Source organism: Triturus cristatus, chromosome 6 (assembly GCF_964204655.1).
Source record: "Triturus cristatus chromosome 6, aTriCri1.1, whole genome shotgun sequence".
Taxonomy (NCBI): domain Eukaryota; kingdom Metazoa; phylum Chordata; class Amphibia; order Caudata; family Salamandridae; genus Triturus; species Triturus cristatus.
In genome coordinates, this window is record NC_140589.1 from 1,347,326,447 (window position 1) to 1,347,346,610 (window position 20,164).

Genomic DNA, 20,164 nt, shown 5'->3' on the forward strand with positions numbered 1-20,164 from the left:
AGAGGGAAAGCCCTCGATAGACAGCAGAGTCATCTACCATGTTTCTTGGATGCAGATTATATGTGTAGTAAAGGTAATATTAAGCCACTCATAAGCAGATAGCTTATTCTTCAGCCCTGCAATATTCCATGACTCAATATCACATACTCCATTGAAACCTTGTTGAAACATGAGATTAGTTGTGTTGGCCTGGCAGGGGCTCCTGCCTGGTGCCCTACTACAACCTGGGAGGAGGGTAGGCCAAGCGGAGTCCACAACTACTGCTGAAAGCACAGTATGCCAATCTATGTCCTGCACATCTTTCAGGGGATCAAATCTATTTGAAAGTGTAAGGTGGGGATCCAGGTTTTCCACTAAAGGGAATACTGAAATCTTAGGGAACCAAGCCTACATGAGCCAGGGATAGGTGTCTATAAAAAAAAAAACAAGGGGAAGAAGGGATATATTGCCCTCTGCCAAAGGGCCAAAAGCGTTATAGTGTAGGATCTTCCCAGCAAACCTAGGAGGCCTAAAGTTTGTAATGATGCAATCTCCAGCAAATACATTTTTGATAGCCAAATCCAGTTCACCCTCCATGTTAGAAGGATTTGATCTGCGGCGGATATTGAAAATGTTGACCTGGACTTGAGCCAGTGTAGGACTGTGAGAAAGTGGCTCTGTATATACTGTTCCCTAATGGGTACAGGGTGTACAGAGTCCACAGTCCCCCAGAGGCTGATAGAGGTCAAAGTTAGGTATGACCTTACTCTCAAAAGTGGTAGCTTGGTCGAGCAGTAAGGCAGCACCTGAGGACAGTGTAAAGCATTTATTGTACACACTCAGTCAGCAAATGGTTTCACACACTCAATAACTGAACTCTAGGCCAATGGTTTATATATATAAAATATATGCTTGTTTTATTTTTAGAACCACAACGGGAATAAAAATATACTTTTCTCAGAATGAGAGATTGAATATAAATACTTTTGCAATAAGCAATGGATTTTTGTAAACAGTCACAGTTGGTTGCATTAAACAATCCTATTTCCTAAACATAACAATGCATTGAGCTCAATGGTAAATTCAGGTTATGTTGTAATAAATTACTTTTCAGATTACTTTTGGAATTCCAGGTCTGGCTCCTAGATCCAGCTCTGGGTCAGTATTCAGAATCAAGTGATGAAAGTCGACTTAATAACTGTAGTGATTTTTAAATAATATTTAGCTATTTCAAAAGTTAGCACTTAGAAAATATTTCAAAGAAAACATTCAATGGATCTCTATGGCAAGAAATTCAAATTGCAGGTAGAGTACTTTATCGTTACTTTAGTAATCCAGGACTGGGCACCTAGACCCAGGACTGGGGTCCTTATCAAAAACAGGTAAGTAATTTCGTTTGCAGAAATGGTACGATTTTAAAAGAATATTTCAAATTTGCAAAAGTAGACACTTAGAAGAAATTTCACAGAAAAGCAGACAATGGTTTCCTATGGGAGAAAAATGAGTTAGAGGTAAGTATAGTTGTGGACACTTTTCAGAGTCAGGGCTGGGCACCAAGATCCAGCACTGGGAGCTCACCTAGGAGCAGGTGAGTAAATTCGTTTTTGTCACTTGGCTGATTTTTGGTGAATTTTTGCAGTTTTGAAAAGTTCACACTTAGAAGATTTTTGAAGAAAAAGCCAGTCAATGTTACCCTATGAGGAAAATGAAGTTAGCGGTTTTAAGGGTAAGTACTCGACTGGCAGAGTTGAAATTCCGGGCATAGACTCAGGGGTCCCCCAGTGTCAGGTAGGTACAGTTGGTTCACCCTCAGCGGTTTCAGGACGGCCGGGTGCAGAGAGAGTTAGGCCCAATGTTATCCTATGAGGGATAGGGGGGCCTTGGTTGGTGGCTGCTGTCAGGCAAGCCACGCGGTTGTGGGAGCTGGGCTCCTGGTCACTTACTCAGGGCAAGTGGGGAAGTAAGTTAGTGTAGAGAGTGCACTGCCAGGGCCACTCGGGCGGCTGGGTGCAGGGTGCTTTTGAGCCGTCGGGCGCTCAATGGAAATCAATGGGAATGTTCCGGTTTGGAAAAAGGCTGCAAGCTCGGGGACGAGGATGCTTCAGATGCCACCACCACTTCGAGAGGTAAGTTGGGTAGTTGTAGGTTAGGTGGGTACCCCGGGATTGGGCACAGGGGGCCGCAGGGCGCCGGGTGCAGGGGTGCCTTTTGACGTCGGGAATCTTACCCTCTTGTTGATCGCGGTTGGGGTGGCACTCTGTTCTGAGGCTGCAGGTTTCTTCCGGGATGTCGAGGGGGGTCCTTGGGTGCCGGACTCGAGGTCACAGTCGCCGTGGGGTCGTCCTCAGGGTCTTTGTCCACTCCGGCACTGGCCAGGCTTGGCTGGTGCAGAGTGTGTTGGGTCCGCGGTCCCGGGCTGCTGCCAGGGGTTAAAAGTAGGTTTCTTGAGTAGAGCCTCTACTCATGGGAGTCCCAGGGAATCAGAGTTCAAAGGTAGCCAGGTCCTCCGGGGTTTTTGAGGTTGCTGGCCACAAGAGATGCCGCGCTGGAGCAGGAGCAGGTTCGAGGGTCGACAGGCCGGTAGGGCTGGGGCCAAAGCAGTTGGTGTCTTCCTCTTTTTAGCAGCTGCATGGCAGGTCTTTTTTCTTCTTGCTCTTCTTGTAGGTTTCTATCTGGAATCTGGGGAAGGAAGGTTCAGGGGGCCCCTAAATACTAGATTTAGGGGCGTTACAGGTAGGTGAAGGCCAGGGACCAATGGGTCCTTGTCCTGGGGTGGGTACACCCCCTATCCTGCCTCTCTCCTGTGGGAGGGGGGCAGTAGCCTAATCCTGATAGGGTAGGGCCTCCCATCTTCAAGATGGCGAGAGCCCGGAGATGTGCTTCACCTAGCCTCCCCCACCTGAGGGGTGGGGGGGGGCAGGCTGGCTCATCCCCTGTCCTTGTATGGGGTTTCCGGCCAAGCTTCCTGCCAGAGTGGGGGGTTGCAGTGGCCTGGGGAAACTCCAACTGGCGGCATGCCTTTGAAGCTTCCCTTTGCTCATCCTGGGGGAGGAGATTTCTCACCTCACCCAGGATGTGCATTGTTGCAGGCCCGGGAGAGCAGGGGCTCTCCCACCCAGGGGTCCAGCAACGTGTCTGCTGTGTGGCAGCCTGGGCAGCCTCAGAGCAGACGGGGATTGTAGGTTAGCTGTAAGGGGGCATCTCTAAGATGCCCTCTGGGGTGCTTAGTACATTAAATCCCACACTGGCATCAGTGTGGGTTTAATGTGCTGAGAAGTTTGATACCAAACTTCCCAGTCTTCAGTGTTGCCATTATGGTGCTGTGGAGCTCGTGTTTGACGAGCTCTCAGCACCATGTACTTGTAAAAGGCAGCACTGTACTTACAGTGCCCAGGAATGGACCTGGGTACTGTAGGGGCACAGGGCTCCTGCTCCTGTGCCCACACCATAGGTATAAGGCACCCAGCCAGAGGGGTGGCTGACATATGCCTTGGCAGTGTAGGTGATGGGCATGGCACACAGAGATGTGTGCCATGTCGACTCTTTGTTTTGTCCTGCACCCAGACACTCAGCCTGCAAAGGCAGTGTGTGTGTGTGTAAGAGTACAGGGCCTCTAAGGGTGGCACAATGAGTGCTGCAGCCCTTAGAGGCCTTCCCTGGTCACAAGGCCCTGGGTACCTAGGGTACCATTTACCAGGGGCTGACATGTGGCCAGGGTTTGCCAATTGGGAGTTTGTGTGTTTTAAGGAAGGAACATAGGCCCTGGGCACCTGATTGGCAGGAGCCCAGGGCACAACAAGGAAAAGTGCATCAGCATTAGGCAAAAAAAAAGGGGGGGTCACTGCAACAGAAACCCACTTTCTCACAAGGACTTTGTTCCTTAATTGATTGGAAGACTCAGCTTAGCCCTCTGGTGGAGGAGGAACATTTGCCATGATTACTACGTAGGGGCAACATGCGGGGGGTAAATCTTAGAGTTCAAAATCTATGTCCTGACTGATGTACTCCACCGGGGGCAAACCACTACTGAGCCCCTATCACATTTTAACCAGGCACTTACTGGTACCCTGCTGGGGGCCTGTCAGTTGCCAGATTGCTAGGTGCCCCTGGTGACCCTGCTTTTTTGTTTCCGCACCCATCTCCTGAGAGCTTGATGGTGCAGGATTTCACCAGTCACACATCCAAACACTTTCCTGACTATTCCCCCTGATAGGGCGTCCAAGAGACTGGAGACCTTTGGGAAGAGGGTATTTTCTTCCACTAGTTTGACCCTCAGGCCAGTCAGTGACGGTTGCCTGCCGGACCACTATTCCAATGCTGACTGGGATTCAGTTGCTCAGGTCCTCCCAGGTATCCCAGAAAACCTTTGACCTTTACTAACCCAAGCCATACACGACGACTGAGACACTGTCAAATTCTCAATACTTTGTGGCCTAGATATCACAGATTATATTGGGAGAGCCACTGTCACTAGAGTCGCCATTCATTTCCACACCTGGTTGCAATTGATCGTTTTTTCAAGTGATGTCCCGCAATCCCTCATGGACATGCCTTTTGGCTAGACTCGCCTCTTTTGGGATAAGGCAGTTTACAGCCTTGAGCGCTTCAGAGAGCAGGGCCACAGCACTCTTTAGGCTTATCTGCTGCTTCTCACTTGCTGCATCAATCCTACCATTCTATTCACAGTTTAGCAAAAGTACTCCATACCCACAGCCCCTTCAGTCTCAGCAAGGTCCCCAGCCCTTTTTAGGCCGAGGCCATGGCACCCATTGGCCACATGGTCAGGAACAACAGACTAGTCAGTCCACTGCCCCTCCACCCTGCGGCTCTATTTGCTAAACTCCTTTAGCGTCCCTTTTGTGAAGCAGAGCCAAATGGTTAGCAGTAAGATTCAATGATTACTATTGAGCTGGCAGCAGAGGCGCAACTAGAGCCAAATTTCGGGGGGGGGGCGGCTAAGGAAAAATTTCGGGCAGGGGGGGGCTGAATCTTTAAGCAATAGGCAGAGTGGAGCTGCAGGGGCTCTTAGAAGGGGTGAAACAACAGCAAGGCCTCATTAACATGCAAATGGTCTTTTAAAGACCTGTGAACTGCTCGGGTGCGGCTGTGTGTATGCCCGGGAAGCTGTCTCATCCCCGGCTGCCACACACGAGGGGGGGGGGGCTGAAGCCCTTTGAGTCCAATGGGTGTTGCGCGCCTGGCTGGCAGGCCATAACATTAAACAAGTGGTTCCTGCAAATTGTCCAAAGGGGGTACGCAATACCCTCTATGGCCACTCCACAGCACCTGACTTCATCCCTGGAATGAGACATGGAGGGCCACCTGTCCTTCTCACGGAAGGAAATGAAAGCCTTTTTGGCCAGAGGAGGTATCGGAAGAACAAGTTACTTGCCTTTGGTAATGCTTTGTGTTCCTCCTATCCTCTCCGTTCTATGAATTGGACTCTGTTTATTAATCGGATACCAAGTCTAGGATTCTGCACACTGGTCATAAAAAAATTTCTGTTGGAGCTCTGCGCCAGGGGCGCCTCAAACAACTGCGTTGGAGTGGCACCTATATTGGCTCAGCCTGCCATTTCTGGAGCGGAATGCGCCACCTACTGGTGTGCAGAGGTACTGTTGAAAAAGATTCCGGATCCAGCCTGACGCTTGGGGAATATTCAAAAGGTGAGACATCGGAGGTTAAATAGTCTCTACATAAAGATCATTACCGAAGGTAAGCAACTTTCTATTGTTTAGATGCCACCAAATGTGAAAGGGTGGCCCCCTTACCTATGCAACCACCTCAGCATCTGTCTTATGTTCTGTTAACTGGAACATTTGTTGTGATTTACTGTGGGTTAAGTACCACCCTGTTATAATTTTAGCCGAGAAATGTGTTCTCAGCGTTTCCCATTTAGCCTAATGGGTTGCCATACCACTGTCTTTCCTTTCTCAATGCATAGTTGTGGCCCCAGTACACCAGAGGTAAGCAAGAGTAACCCTAACAGTTACTGCTGAGAAACCTCTAACTGCACTGTAAACCAAAGAAAAGAAAGCCCTCACTCCTTCCTTAACACTTTAATTTTAAAAAAACTGCTTTGTTACGAAATTAATTTCTATAGTTTCTTTCTGCTTGGATGATTATGATGTCTCCTCTAGGTGTGGAGGTATTAAGTTGTGGAATATGTAGGAAGAAACCACCAGAATAACACATTATAGTTGTTTGACATCTTTTTTCACAGGCATAATATTGACCTGCTTCTAACCTCCTCCCAGCCTGAGAAGCCTTTTTTTTTTTGTGGTCATCCTGCGCTGTGTGGCAGGGTGAAAATAGGTGCGACTGACTTCAAGGACATTGGGCAGTGTTTTTTGGGGTGTGCTTTTACTTATTGTTTTGGAATCAGTCTTTCTTAGCCATATGGTTCCAATTTGACTCTGTGCAATTGTTTTCAGTCCCTGTTTTGATGATGGGATTTGTTTCACAAGCAAATAACCCCTGAGGTAAAGGCACGCCATGTAAATCTGTCAAGTAAATGTATGCTTCTAAGACGTAATCAAGAGAAAAAATATTAGCAATGACACACATTCATTCTTTCATACCAACCTTTTACTTAATAGCATGCATTAACATTCCGAGTAGGTACTTCCCATTTACAAGACTTCTACTGCACTTCTGTGAATTGTGAGAAGGATGCTGTACAATACTGCTCCCCTGATTCTTATTGTTTTGCATTTTTTATTCTGTTACATATATGCTGTCATACACATCCATGGAAATTGATCTGGGGCTATATATAAAACTAAATATTCCAATTTATACATACTGATTTGTCTCAAGAATATATAATACAATTTATTTATATAGCATTAGACTCATGAAGCATTCAGTGTGATGCAGCTACAGAGCTGCAGTCACTGATGCCCTGTGGTAATTTATTCCCGATCATATATCTTTTAGAGTTAGTCCTCTCCCGGGCAAGATATAAAACTAGAATGTGAAGTGCATATATAGTACAAATATTAATTTTTGTGGGAAATGTGCTTGTTTTTCAGATCAGTAGTAGTGTCACTTCGTCTTCTTCCCAAGTTATTTGGCACTTTTCAGCAATTCGGAAGCAGTTATGACACCCACTGGATAACAATGTAAGTGGAAAATATTTATATCGTTGATGATTAGCACATCAGGGCCTTCAGAATATTTGTCTTCAATAGATGTTTCTGTTTCCACAGGTGGGCTGAAAAGGAACTAAACATGATGAAACTTTTCTTTGATAATTTGATATACTACATTCAGGCTATTAGAGAAGATAGGCACAAACATGCACTGTAAGTATTTCTATTCCTCCTTTGTATAATGGCGTGTAATGTAATAGTTATTTTAGTTGTGTTCCTTGCCTGAATATACTTTGTCATATAGACAGAGTTTCACCCAATCAAAGACACCCATCAGTGCAGCAGACTCCTTTAACAGCAGGCTCCAATGGCTCAGAGCAATAAATTCTTCAGTGGCACCAGGAGGAGCTGGATGTGAGGCAGAATAGACTGTCCATGCACCCCCAAACGGCGAAGGTCTGAACAAAATAGCCTCGGGCCAAACCTAGATAAACATTTTCTCGGAAGAGAACACTAACCGTCGAGGAAAAGCTTGCTTTGAAGACCCTCCCAGCTTCCAAGCGTAAATGACGCAAAGACCCGGCCATCAGCCTTCCTGCAATTCCGTCCTCCTCTTACTCCTCAACCATCTCTACCACCATGACCCCCCTCGCATCACCACCTCCACATTCACCAGATGGTTCCTCACACAATTTTTATGGGGAAGGTAGCCCTTTCCATCCCACCAACCCTTATGATGCCCTGTTTGATCTGGTGCCCTCTGATGCCTTACGGGAAGACTATGATGTTGATCCTACAGAAGATCCAGACCTGGATCACTGTCTGGTACGGGCATTAACCACAGGCATGAGTATATCCTTACTATGTGGTCATTAAAAGGACTGCCACCTTCCACAAGGTGGATATATATACATGTCCTCCATTAAGAATATGATTTTTTTAGGGGAGACCTTGTCTAGGTCAGAGAGAATGGTACAGTATCTCCCCATGCCAAAGATAATGTTAAAATATATCAGACACACCTTCAATGAACCCATTAAGATGCGGATGGTAACTCCACTGGTCACGAGCAAATATAAGCCATCCCCCAACGATCCACCCTAAATCAGGGGTCCCATCCCTCTTGGCTTCCTGGTGGTCTATACTACATGCAAACTGGCTTCTGTTCATGCCACAGGCCATGCTCCCCCGCCCGACAAGGAGAGCAAGAAGGTTTATACTGCTGGAAAGAGGGTAACTGTTGGAGCCACAACTCGCTGAAGGATATCCAACTTGGTCAGCCTCCTCTCCCGGTATGACAGGGCTCAATGGGACAAAATGAAGACGCTAGTTATGCCTCTCCCTAGTTAGAAAGAGGTATGAAGAATTGGTGGCAGAAAGAAAGACCGTCCTCAGTGCCCCCTTCCGCTGTTCCCTTGGCGCTGCCTATACATCTCAAAAGGTTAACACCAGCATCATTATCAGATTCCATGCATGTCTTCATATCTCAGACTTTAAGCCTGAAGTCTAAAAACATTTTCCCAGTCAACCAGTGGCGGACATCTCTTCGGCCTTCAGGTGGACCAGTTGTTAGAAAAAATCAAGAGCAGGAAATCATATCGGACAACTGGGTATTAGTGGTGGTTCTCCATGCCTTCTGCCAAGAAGTTATCACACCTCCTTCCAGCATCCCACCCCGAACCCACACCCTCACCATTACTTTTAGCAGCGAACATCTCAACCTTCTAGAGGAAGAGGTAGAAGCAGTCCTTTAAAAGGCACCATTGGGCCAGGGCTCCCTACCATTGGAGCAAGTGGGTATACCCTTTCTACTTCCTCCTCCCCAAGGACAGGCCCTTTGGGCCCATTCAGGACTTCAGACCCCTCAACTGGTACATCTTCTCATAATACTTCCAAATGGTAACCCTGCAGAATGTCATCCCTCTTCTTCAACAAGGTAACCACATGGCGTTTGACCTCAAGGATGCCTGTTTTTTATATCCCATTTATCTCACCCTCCAACGTTACCTATGCTTTGTAGTAAGTGGCCATCAATATCAGTTCGAGGTGCTTCCAATTGGCATCACTACTGACCCAATGGTCTTCACCAAGTGCCTGGAAGTGGTAGCTGCTACTTAAGTGGGGGGGCATCCACATTTTTTACTAACTTGATTTTTGGTTGATCAAGAGCTTAGGGAAGCACCAGTGCCTAGTCCATATGCAGGCTTCCGTCTCACTCCTTCACAGCCTTAGGTTCACTATAAATGCCAGAAAGTTTAAGCTACAACCTCTCCAAATTCCGCTCTTCTTAGAGGTAGTACTAAACTCGGCCACAGGCAATGACTGCATATCCTGCAAATGGTCCTGGCATTCCAGCAGCTCTTTACCTCTTTTTCAGCGAAATCTTCATCTCAGTCAGAACGTTTATACGCTTCCTAGGAATGCTGACTTCATCATCATAGTACCCCAAGCCCGGCTACATAGGCCCCCTGCAGAAATGCCTTAAAGCCAAATGTCCACATGGGGGGGTCAATTAGAGGTGTTGGTAAAGGCCAGTGCATGCCTCTCTGCAGTGGTGGAAAACAATAACTTGTTAAAGGGTAGGCCTGTTTTAGACCTCATTCCACAAGTTACCAAAGGGCACCATATCAACTGTCATGAGCTCCTCGCATATACACCTTGCCCTTAAAGACTTCCTTCTGCTAATTTAGAGCAAAGTAGTCGTCATGAAGACGGACAACATGACTGCTATGTACTACCTACAGAAACAGGAAATACATCACTCTCTACCCCCCACCCGTTGGTGCAGAACACCTGGCATTGGGCCTTCCACCACAAAATTCACTTAATGGCTGAGTAGCAGGGGTGTTGGACAACGACCTTATGGACCTGCTCAGCAGGATGCATCCACAAGTCCATGAGTGAGAACTCCACGCGCATTGTCCTACTCCAGTACCTTCATTGCTGAGGCGCTCTACAAATAGGCCTATTTGCCATCCCTGAAACTACAAAATGCTAAACCTTTGCCTCTATATAACCATCCCCGCAGTCCATGGACAACACACTACGTATGAACTGGCCAGGGATTTGCTTACGCTTTTCCTCTTCTCCCACTCTTCCATGGTATGCGAGATGCAGGAGACATAAAAGACTCGTCGCAGTAGCCCCCACCTGAGCCAGGGTCAGATCTGACACTCCGAACCCAAACAGCTCCATCCAGTGACTTGGCACCTGAGGTCCAAGAGATTGGCTACCTGCGTCTTCCGTAGGAATGCATGTCCTGTGTAGGTCCTACAAATCTACCTCAAAAGCCTTCTGTGCAGCAAAGTGGAAGAGATTTTTTCACTACTGTTGGACCCCTAAAACCTGCAGTCTAGTGTATCGTATGCTACCTGCTCCATCTCCCAAAATCAGGCCTAGCCTATACCTTCCATATGGCTCCATTTACCAGCCATAGTAGCTTGCATGCAAAACTGTGCATGTTCCTTGCTCTTCTGCGTACCCACGACTAAACCCTTCATTGAAGGCCTAAAAAGCAGGCATTGTCAGATAGATCGTCTACTGCACCCATGCGCGCCCACAAAGCATCACACACATTGACTAAGCATTATTGTGTGGATGACCTAGCCATACAACAGGCAATGGTTGGCCAAACGGTCTTAAGGACCTTATTTCAGACATCTGCATCATTCACACACTAGTCACCACTACAGCAACACATGCTGCTAATGGAAAATGTTACATACCCTCTAAGGATCTGTTTGGAGCGCGTATTGCTGTAGATTCAAGTCCGCCTACCCTTCTCTCCGGATGCATGTGGCTCTCATCACAGATCTCTTTATTTTTTGTTGAGCTTCCTTTAGCATTGCACATGTGCACCATACTGCATTTACTCACCGTGCCATACTACTCTCATCGGCTGTGCGAAAAACATTCGAAGATGACGTTGGTGCCTATGCGCTTTGCCAACTATGGGAAGAGGCACACTATACCTCGTGACTTGAAACATTTCTTTGAAGAAAAATAACTTGCACGTGTCTGAACCCAACACTAGATGGCAAGAGTATGAAGAGCATGTGACTATATGGCACAACACCCTACTAACAGATGCTTACAGGGTAAGTAACATTTCTCTTCCAGGGGATACTCATCAATAGTCATAAGCACTGAATTATCTCCACCCACATGCGGGAACCCGGAGCACATACAAAAATACATATATATGTGTATGTAGTAGAAAAGGAGTACATAGTACGAAATAAATATACACATATACATGTATAACATGAAAAATATGCAGCCCTAAACATATCCAATAGGCTAAGAAGCCAGAGTTGCATGTATTTCTCTAGTATGAAAATAACCCATAAACATATAATGTAAGAGAAGGACATGTACAGTAATAGCATACCGAAAAAACCCCTTTTATTTTCATCAAAGAAAACAGGTAATGGCAGACAATTAGCCTAAAGAAGGCTGCATAAATAAATAACATCCCTGTACAGAAAAGGAAACTGGAACCTCACCTTTAAGGCCTCAGAGACCCTGAGCACTTTGCCTTTAAGGCCTCCAGGAGAACCCTGCTCCCATCATGCACCACAGGTGACAGTTAGGTCAGTTCTTTTTTCCGGCTCCTTCTGTGAGGAACCTGGAGCTTGAGCTTAACTGATTTTGACTTTTTCCAGTCTGAAATTATATTCTAACTACTTTTTTCGATATTTCTTGTTACTGGTGGTATTTATCAGTCTTTTTCTGACTAATTGGTCATTCTTTTTAGTCAAATATGCCACCTTTATATTATAAATGTCCTTCCTGTGGGAAGATGGCCAAATCCGATCCTCATTCGGTCTGCGTCGTGTGTCTACCTGCTTCTCACGACACAGAGACATGCTACCACTGTCGTCAACTTTCAAGAAGAACTTTGACAGACAGAGAGAAGATCAGACTTCTAGGCTTGCTGGAGAGAGGAAAACATCATAGAAGTGGCTCAGAGAGTCATCATTCATCTGGAGGGCCCTCCTCTCCGAGAAAACAGTGAAGATCTGCATCACCAGAAGCTAGAAGTAAGAAAAAACATCACAGCATGTCGTCGACTCCGAGACAAACTAAACAAGTAAGGTCGACGTCGAAGACAAGATCGCCGTCGAGAAGTAAGTCGACGTCGAGACCTACGACTCAAGCAAGATCGACGTCCAAGACCAGATCGCCGTCGAGAAGTAAATCGACATCGAGACCTGCAAAGCAAGTGAGATCAACGTCGAGGACAGGATCGCCGTCGAGAAGTAAGTCGACGTCGAGACATGCTTCGGGCTCGAGGCATGATAAACCACAGTCGATGTCGAAGCGCCTATCGACGTCAATGCAGAGGTTGACGTCGAGATCTCCGCCCCCTTTTTGAAGGTCAGCGTCGAGACACTCGAGATCACCCTCTCGGACCCGTCAGAGGTCTACGTTGAGGGCAGGTTCGATGTTGAGGATACTGCATGAACACCAGCGGTTGACGTCGAAGGGACCGACGTCGAGGACTTCGTCCCATAGATCTCCGCCGTCAAGAATGTCACCTCCACGGTCGCCGCCGATGGTGGTTCATTCTGGTTCGACGTCGAGGCGTTCGATGTCGAGGGACAGGCAAGTTGTCCATGCGGAAGGCTTAGAAATATCAACGTCTAGATCACGGCGCTCGACGTCGAGGGAAACTTCTTCCTCGCCGGGTATAACTATCATTCAAGTTACACCGGAGGGCTCTCCAATGAGAAAATCAACTCCTATCAGCATGTCACCCAGGTGGTTGGAGGACATTAGACACTGGAAGATCCAACCCAGACCTAATGAGAGACCTCTTACCATGGGATGCTCAAGACCTCCTGCTAGTAGGTCCACAAGGCGTTCCAGATCTCCATTAAGACAGCGCTTATGCTCAAAAGAGCGCTCAAGGTCCCGCCGATCACATACGCCAAGGAGAAGACAGAGGTCTCCTACAACGACCGCATCAACAAGGTCATCGTATAGAGACTATTCTCCTACTATATCTTCAACTCCACCATCCAGGGTTTCCCCTGTTGATGATATTGGGACATTCAACAAGGTGCTCTGTAGAGGTGCCAACAAGTTCAACATAACCATGTCTATACCTCAGGTTACTACATCCATTATATTTGAAACTTTACACCATCGGGCTTCGACAAAGCCTGTGCTACCTTTGGTGCCAGGATTGTTAGAGCCTGCGATGAAGACTTTTGACACCTGCCACAGTGGGCTTGGGTCCCTCAAGAATTTCAAAGAAATACAAAGCCCCAGACCAAGAGCCCTTGTTTCTGCGGTCTGACCCTCCACCGGATTCCCTTATAGTCGCTGCTGTCAGGAAAGCACATTCCAATACTTCTATGTCATCTGCTCCTCCAGAGAAGGACAGCAAAAATATGGATTCTTTGGGACGGAGAATGTGCAGTACGTCAGGATCCGTGATGAGATTTTCTAGTGCAGCTGCTCTACTGGGGCGATATGACCGATCTTTATGGGACTCTTTAACAAGATTCACAGGGAAATTACCCAAGGAAGATCAAAAGGATTTCCTAGAGATTGTGCAGTAAGGTGACCTGGTTGCTAACCAGATCATTAGTACAGTGACCGATTCTGCCGATTTGGCAGCTCATTGATGCACATGGCATTTGTTCATGAAGATCAGCATGGCTTCGTCTCACGGGTCCTAAACCCGATGCTCAAAGAAAGATCGTTAATCTGCCCTTTAATGGATCATCGTTGTTTGAGTCACATGCGGACGTCGAAATGGCAAAAATGAAAACTGAGTTAGATACTCTCAAGGCTGTAGGCCTTGAAAAGAAGAAGGAATTTCATTGTCGCTTTCGTCCCTATGACAAACTCTCTTTTCAACAGCGAGGTCAATCCTCTAACTGGTCATCGCAGAGCCAGGGTCAAACGCAACAAAGGTCCCAGTTCCAGCAACGTAGACCGGGATGCGGCAGAGGCGGTAACAAACAGCAGTCAGCAGCACCAAAGCAGCCACAGAAGCTATGAGGTGTGTCTCCCTCCAAAGCTGTTGTCCACTCCGGTGGGAGGAAGTGTTTCTTTACATCTGGATGAGTGGAAATGTATAACAAAAGACAAATGGGTCATCAACATTGTTCAAAATGGCTATCTTCTCAAGTTCAAAACTCCTCCTCCATCTATACCTCCGAAAGGCATTTCTCACCGCGACCAACAGTTGTTACAAAAGGAGGTAAACACCTTATTAAACAAACGAGCTATAGACAAAGTTCCCGCTCCTCAAAGAAATCAAGGACTCTACTCTTGTTTCTTCCTTGTACACAAAAGAGGCCCCACCACAGAATACAGGCCTATACTGGACTTGACACTGTTGAACAAATACATTTGCAGAGAGAAATTTCGAATGTTAGCACTCCATCAAATTTTCCCACAGCTTCATCAAGGGGATTGGATGTGCTCCATCGATCTACAGGACGCATACTTCCACGTACCAATATCGAAGAAACATCGCAAATTTCTACGATTTCGAGTGTCTTTTCAACATTACCAGTATTCAGTTCTCCCGTTCGGGCTCAAATCAGCTCCCCAAACATTCTCCAAATGTATGGCTGTGGTGGCCGCCTTCCTCCGCAAGCAGAAAATATTCATATATCTTACTTGGACGACTGGCTCCTGAAGAGCTCATCTCCAACTCTACTGCAGGATCATCTCTCGTGCTGCCTTCAGCTTCTCCACAACTTGGGTCTTCATGTCAATTTCAAGAAATCCATACTAAATCCAACTCAAACGATCCATTACCTAGGCTCCTTCCTGGACACCGAAAAAGAAAGCGTGTGTCCTTCGGAGGAGAGGTTGTCATGAATCCAAGGAAAATGCCTGACCCTTCTTCACACGCATCTCCCGACAGTTCAACAGGTGTCATCACTACTGGGATCAATGGCGTCGTGCATCTTTATAGTACCAAACGCACGATTACACATGCGTCCACTACAACAGTGTTTGGAGGAACAGTGGATGCAAGTATCAGGGCGCTGGGAGGATCATCTAATTCTCCATCAATCAGCCAAGGACTCCATCCGGTGTTGGATGAAGCGATCGCACCTGATGAAGGGAGTCCCTGTCCACCAGGACCCTCCAACCCAGACTTTAGTCACGGACGCTTCTCTCCAGGGTTGGGCTGCTCATATGGGCCCTCTGCAAGTACAAGGTCTATGGTCCGACTCCGAACACAGCTACCACATCAACCTGCTAGAGTTGAGAGCCGTACATCTAGCTCTCAAGTCCCTGTTTCCGTCGTTCAAGTCTCGCTCCATTCTAATCCAAACGGACAATACGATGACGATGTATTATTTGAACAAACAGGGAGGTACCTGATCAAGAACACTCTCCATAGAGTCTCAAATCATATGGAACTGGCTTCTAGCGAGAGACCTGTCAGTAGTAGCCGTTCATCTACCAGGCACTCTCAACTCCCAGGCGGACTTCCTCAGCAGAGACTTAGTCGAAGCCCACGATTGGGTTCTCAACAACGAAGTCGCTCACAGCATCTTTTGAGAATGGGGAACGCTAGACTTCAACCTGTTTGCAGACACAGTAAACGCAAAATGCCCCGTTTTCGTATCCAGGTTTCCCCAGCGAGGATATCAAGGGAATGCCTTTTTGCTCGAATGGTCTCAGAGCTTACTGTACGCTTTTCCACTGATCACGTTGATACCAGTTGTAATCAACAAGTTGTACAGGACCAACTCCAGGATGATCCTAATAGCCCCAGAGTGGCCTCGCCAGTGGTGGTTTCCGGACCTCCTTCAACTATCGGAAGTGCCACACAAGAGTTTGCCATGCTGCCCAGATCTCGTATCCAAACGGGCAGGGAGAGTATTCCACCCCAACCTGTCCTCCCTCCAGTTGACAGCATGGCTCCTGAAGTCATCCAATATGGACACCTACAGTTGAATCCAGACTGTATGGTTATTCTCAAAGAAGCGAAAAGACCTTCCACAAAGAAATCGTATTCCTTCAAGTAGAAGCGGTTCTTCCTATGGTGTGTGGACAATGGAAATGATCCCATCCGGGGTCAGGAACAGGTGATTTTACCCTACTTGCTGCATTTGGCTAGATCTGGTCTTCAGTTTGCTTCTATCAAAGTCCACCTTGCAGCAATCACAGCATATAGGAAGTCCCCCAACCAGACTAATTTGTTTAGAATTCCGGTGGTAAAGGATTTTCTTGTGGACTTGAAAAAGGTTTACCCACCAGTCAGGTCTCCCTCTCCTCCATGGGAGCTTAACATTGTGTTGACAAAGTTGATGGGGGCTCCTTTTGAGCCTATTCATAAAGTTTCCTTATAGCATTTAACATGCAAAGTCGCGTTCCTGGTGGCCATTACATCTGCTCGTAGGGTGAGTGAGATCCAGGCTCTTAGCTGTAAGGAACCTTATACTGTGTTCCACGCTAACAGAGTAGTTCTCAGAACACATCCTAGCTTTTTGCCTAAAGTAGTCTCGGACTTTCACATTAACCAGACTATCACTTTACCTACCTTTTTTCCGAATCCTTTGAATCCTCCAGAAAGATCTCTCCACTCCCTAGATCTCAAGAGAGTTCTGAAGTTTTATTTGGACAGAACAAAGACACTGAGGAACTCAGAACGTTTATTTATTAACTATGGTCCTGTTAACACAGGTTCTGCAGCTTCCAAAAGATCCATTTCTAGATGGATAGTTTCTTGTATTCTTCTGTCATACCAATTGGCCAACAAATCTCTTCCGGGGAAGCCTAAAGCCCATTCCTCTATGGGAAAAGCTTCTACCACGGCTCTCCTGAGTAATGTCCCCATGGCAGAAATTTGTAAAGCAGCTACATGGCGATCAGTTCATACCTTTACTCGCCACTACTGTTTAGATGCTGACACGCAGGCAGATGCTCAGGTTGGGCAAGACTCACTGCGAAACTTGTTTGCTAATACTGTTTAACATGTGTACGTCAATTTAGTTCGCTGTTTTTTGCTCGGAAGTGGGTATGGGCTTGCTACTCTATTCAGTGCTTATGACTATTGATGAGTATCCCCTGGAAGACAAGGATAAGTTTCTTACCTGTAATCCTAGTTCCCTTCCAGGGGTATACTCATCAAAGTCATAAGCAACCCTCCTGTCTCCCCGGACGAGCATTAACAGTTTACTCGTTATTCTTGCATCTTTGATGCAGGTTCCTACAGGTCCCTTATACCGTACAAAAGAACTGACCTAACTGTCACCTGTGGTGCATGATGGGAGCAGGGTTCTCCTGGAGGCCTTAAAGGCAAAGTGCTCAGGGTCTCTGATGCCTTAAAGGCGAGGTGCCAGTTTCCTTTTCTGTACAGGGATGTTATTTATGCAGACTTCTTTAGGCTAATTGCCTGCCATTACTTGTTTTCTTTGATGAAAATAAAAGGTTTTTTTGCGGAATGCTATTACTGTACATTCTCTTACATTATATGTTTATGGGTTATTTTCATACTAGACAAATACATGCAACTCTGGCTTCTTAGCCTATTGGATATGTTTAGGGCTGCATATTGTTTGTTATACATGTATATGTGTATATTTATTTCGTACTATGTACTCCTTTTCTACTACATACACATATATATGTATTTTTGTATGTGCTCCGGGTTCCCGCACGTGGGCGGAGATAATTCAGTGCTTATGACTTTGATGAGTATACCCCTGGAAGAGAACTAGGATTGCACATACGTCCTCAGCTAGGGAAGGACTAGGAAAAGAATGGTGGAATCAGAGTATTGAAAAGCTCTGGTAAAAGATCAGGGTGTAAAGATAGAATATCGGTGGGTTCTGGTAAAAAAAAAAACATTTTTTAAAGAAAAAAAATCCCTCTTTCTTTTGTTATTTTAAATACGTCCAATTAGAATTCAAGTTCAAGCTTAGTTAAATCATTGTGCTTAGAGACCATGTTTGATGTCTCCATTTAAGTGCATTTGGTTAGAAAAGCAGATTCTTCATTATAGGGAATTTTGAATATGTCCTGCTGCGCTCCAGAATGACCTCCACACCTTCTCTTCCCCTTGTATCTTAATTATCAGGGTAAATGATGAGAAACAGTCTGAGGTGTCAAAGCCAATAGTTGTCTAAATATTGGCACACACTGCTCACAAAAATGTAACTCATGCTGTGCAAGATTGTTGCAGCAATCCTGTTTGCACTTTAATATCTCAGCACATAAGGAAAGGGGTTCTAAGTTTATGAATGGAAGTCTTATCATGGTTTGGTAAAGGCTATACCCCCCTGCCGTTTGACTTTTTACTCACTTGCCTTATGACTTTACTCAGTGGCTCAATTACACATGAGTCTGCTGGTTGTGCTTTGTTGTCTCTTCTCATGTTCTGCAGTAGAGGCTAGGCTTTATTGTCTAGGATACAGACATAGTGCCCATTCAGTAATTGAGGGGGGGAGCACTGCTTCTTCATATTAGGTTGAGGGGAGACTGATGGTTGGTGGTAGCTCATTTCCATCCTGTCCTGTGCCTTTTTATACAGGCCATTAAGGAACATAGGGCCTACTGGCTCCTAACCCTAAAATGTATCACTTTTCACTTCCTACCAGACCCAAAAGCCCCAGACATGCAATCTTTTCTGATTGTTTAAATGTTCGCCTTTCAAGTTAAGCCTACCTTTTAATTTTACTTAGTTTTACAATAGTTTTTATCATTTTGGATAAGCACAGGCCCCTTGGATTCGGTATTTTGTTACTCATCTAGACCTTGAGACCACTCTGTGCGCCAGACATATCTGATGGAGACTACTAGCTGCAGATTTCTTACAGTCCCTCTGTGCGACGGTAGGTGGCATTGATTGGCTCTACGTCTGTGCCTTCCTGCCATATGTGATATCTGCAGTGCCTATATAGTTGCTACCCCAGCGCCTACATCAGCCTTTTCTCGGCAAACAGCACAGATCAGGAGAGCTACCATTTTTTCAACCCTTTCTTAAAATTCAGTCTAGCTAAATCTCCCAGTGTGCAATAGGGATGTCACCTAAAAAAAAACCTGTGCATCCTGTCATGGGAAGAAGTCTGTGTCAGACCCCCACCTGGTTTGGCCCTGTAGCCGGACCATGATTCCAAGGCTTCTCCCAACTTTCGAACAATGAGCTGTATGACTGTGTGGGAGCGCTCCCAGAAGCTCTTGGTTGCCCGACACCAGTGAAATGTGCAGCGCTCCAGGTTCTGCACAGCCATTCCTGATAGTTATTTTCGGGTGAGTCCCACAAAAAATCTAAAAAGTCTATAAAATCAAAGGCTCTTTGTCTTGGCCTAGTCTTCAGACGAGGTGTGGAAAAAAAACAACAAAAAAAAACGCCACACATCTCGGCCCTACTCCCACATGTCAGTCCCAGAGCTTGAGTCTGGGTCTGCTCCATGCCACCCAGAATTTCTTATTGCCAGAGCGACCCCACCTCCCTAACAGAGTTTTATGAGGCCTTGCACCTCATATTTGGGTGGGTCAACCCTTCTGGAGTGCCTTTAGACCCCCACGGGTTCAGGAGATGCCTCCACTAGATTCCCACTGGCAGATTCGCCCTCAGCGCCAGGCGGGATCTATTCTTGGATCTGGATCAGCTCCGGTTGCAAGACCACAACCTTTCCCAGAGCCCCTTCCAGTGGCGCCATTCTTGGCATCATCAATGCCCTTGTGATGTGCTGAACCCATCCTTATACCCGACTCCGCTACAAAGCTAGACCGCCATGTCCTGGCATTGATTCTGGCACCAGCCGGAACATGACCTTCCAAGTTGGAGACAGTGCCATACTTTTACTGATAGGCCCTATGGGGAGTACAATTGGGGTGTATCTGAGGATCCTTATGGTTAACCCGACGTCATTTGAAAGCCTGAGGATAACTGTTAGGAACAAGCGGAAGCCAGTGTTCTAGACACCGTTCCAGACTCTGGCTTAGTATCTCCTCCTAGTGTGGCTACAGAGAAAGCGACTTAGTTTGCCATGTTGGTGAGGAGGGCGGCTGAGGTCCTGAAGCTTACGCTGCTCTTTGTGGCTATCAAGGCAAACCTTTTGACAGAAGTGCTTCAGCTGGAAGTTGCCTCAACAGAACCACTT

At 46.4% G+C, this 20,164-nt stretch overlaps 1 protein-coding gene across 1 annotated transcript in view; it reads left to right on the top strand.

The window, feature by feature from the left end:
* Nucleotides 1–20,164, top strand: part of USP34 (ubiquitin specific peptidase 34) — a 2,509,780-nt gene that overhangs the window by 282,176 nt on the left and 2,207,440 nt on the right. The window contains exons 18-19 of the mRNA XM_085612349.1: nt 7,014–7,103; nt 7,191–7,286. Of these exons, the coding sequence (XP_085468475.1) occupies nt 7,014–7,103; nt 7,191–7,286 (186 nt within the window). The remainder of the gene's footprint in view (nt 1–7,013; nt 7,104–7,190; nt 7,287–20,164) is intronic.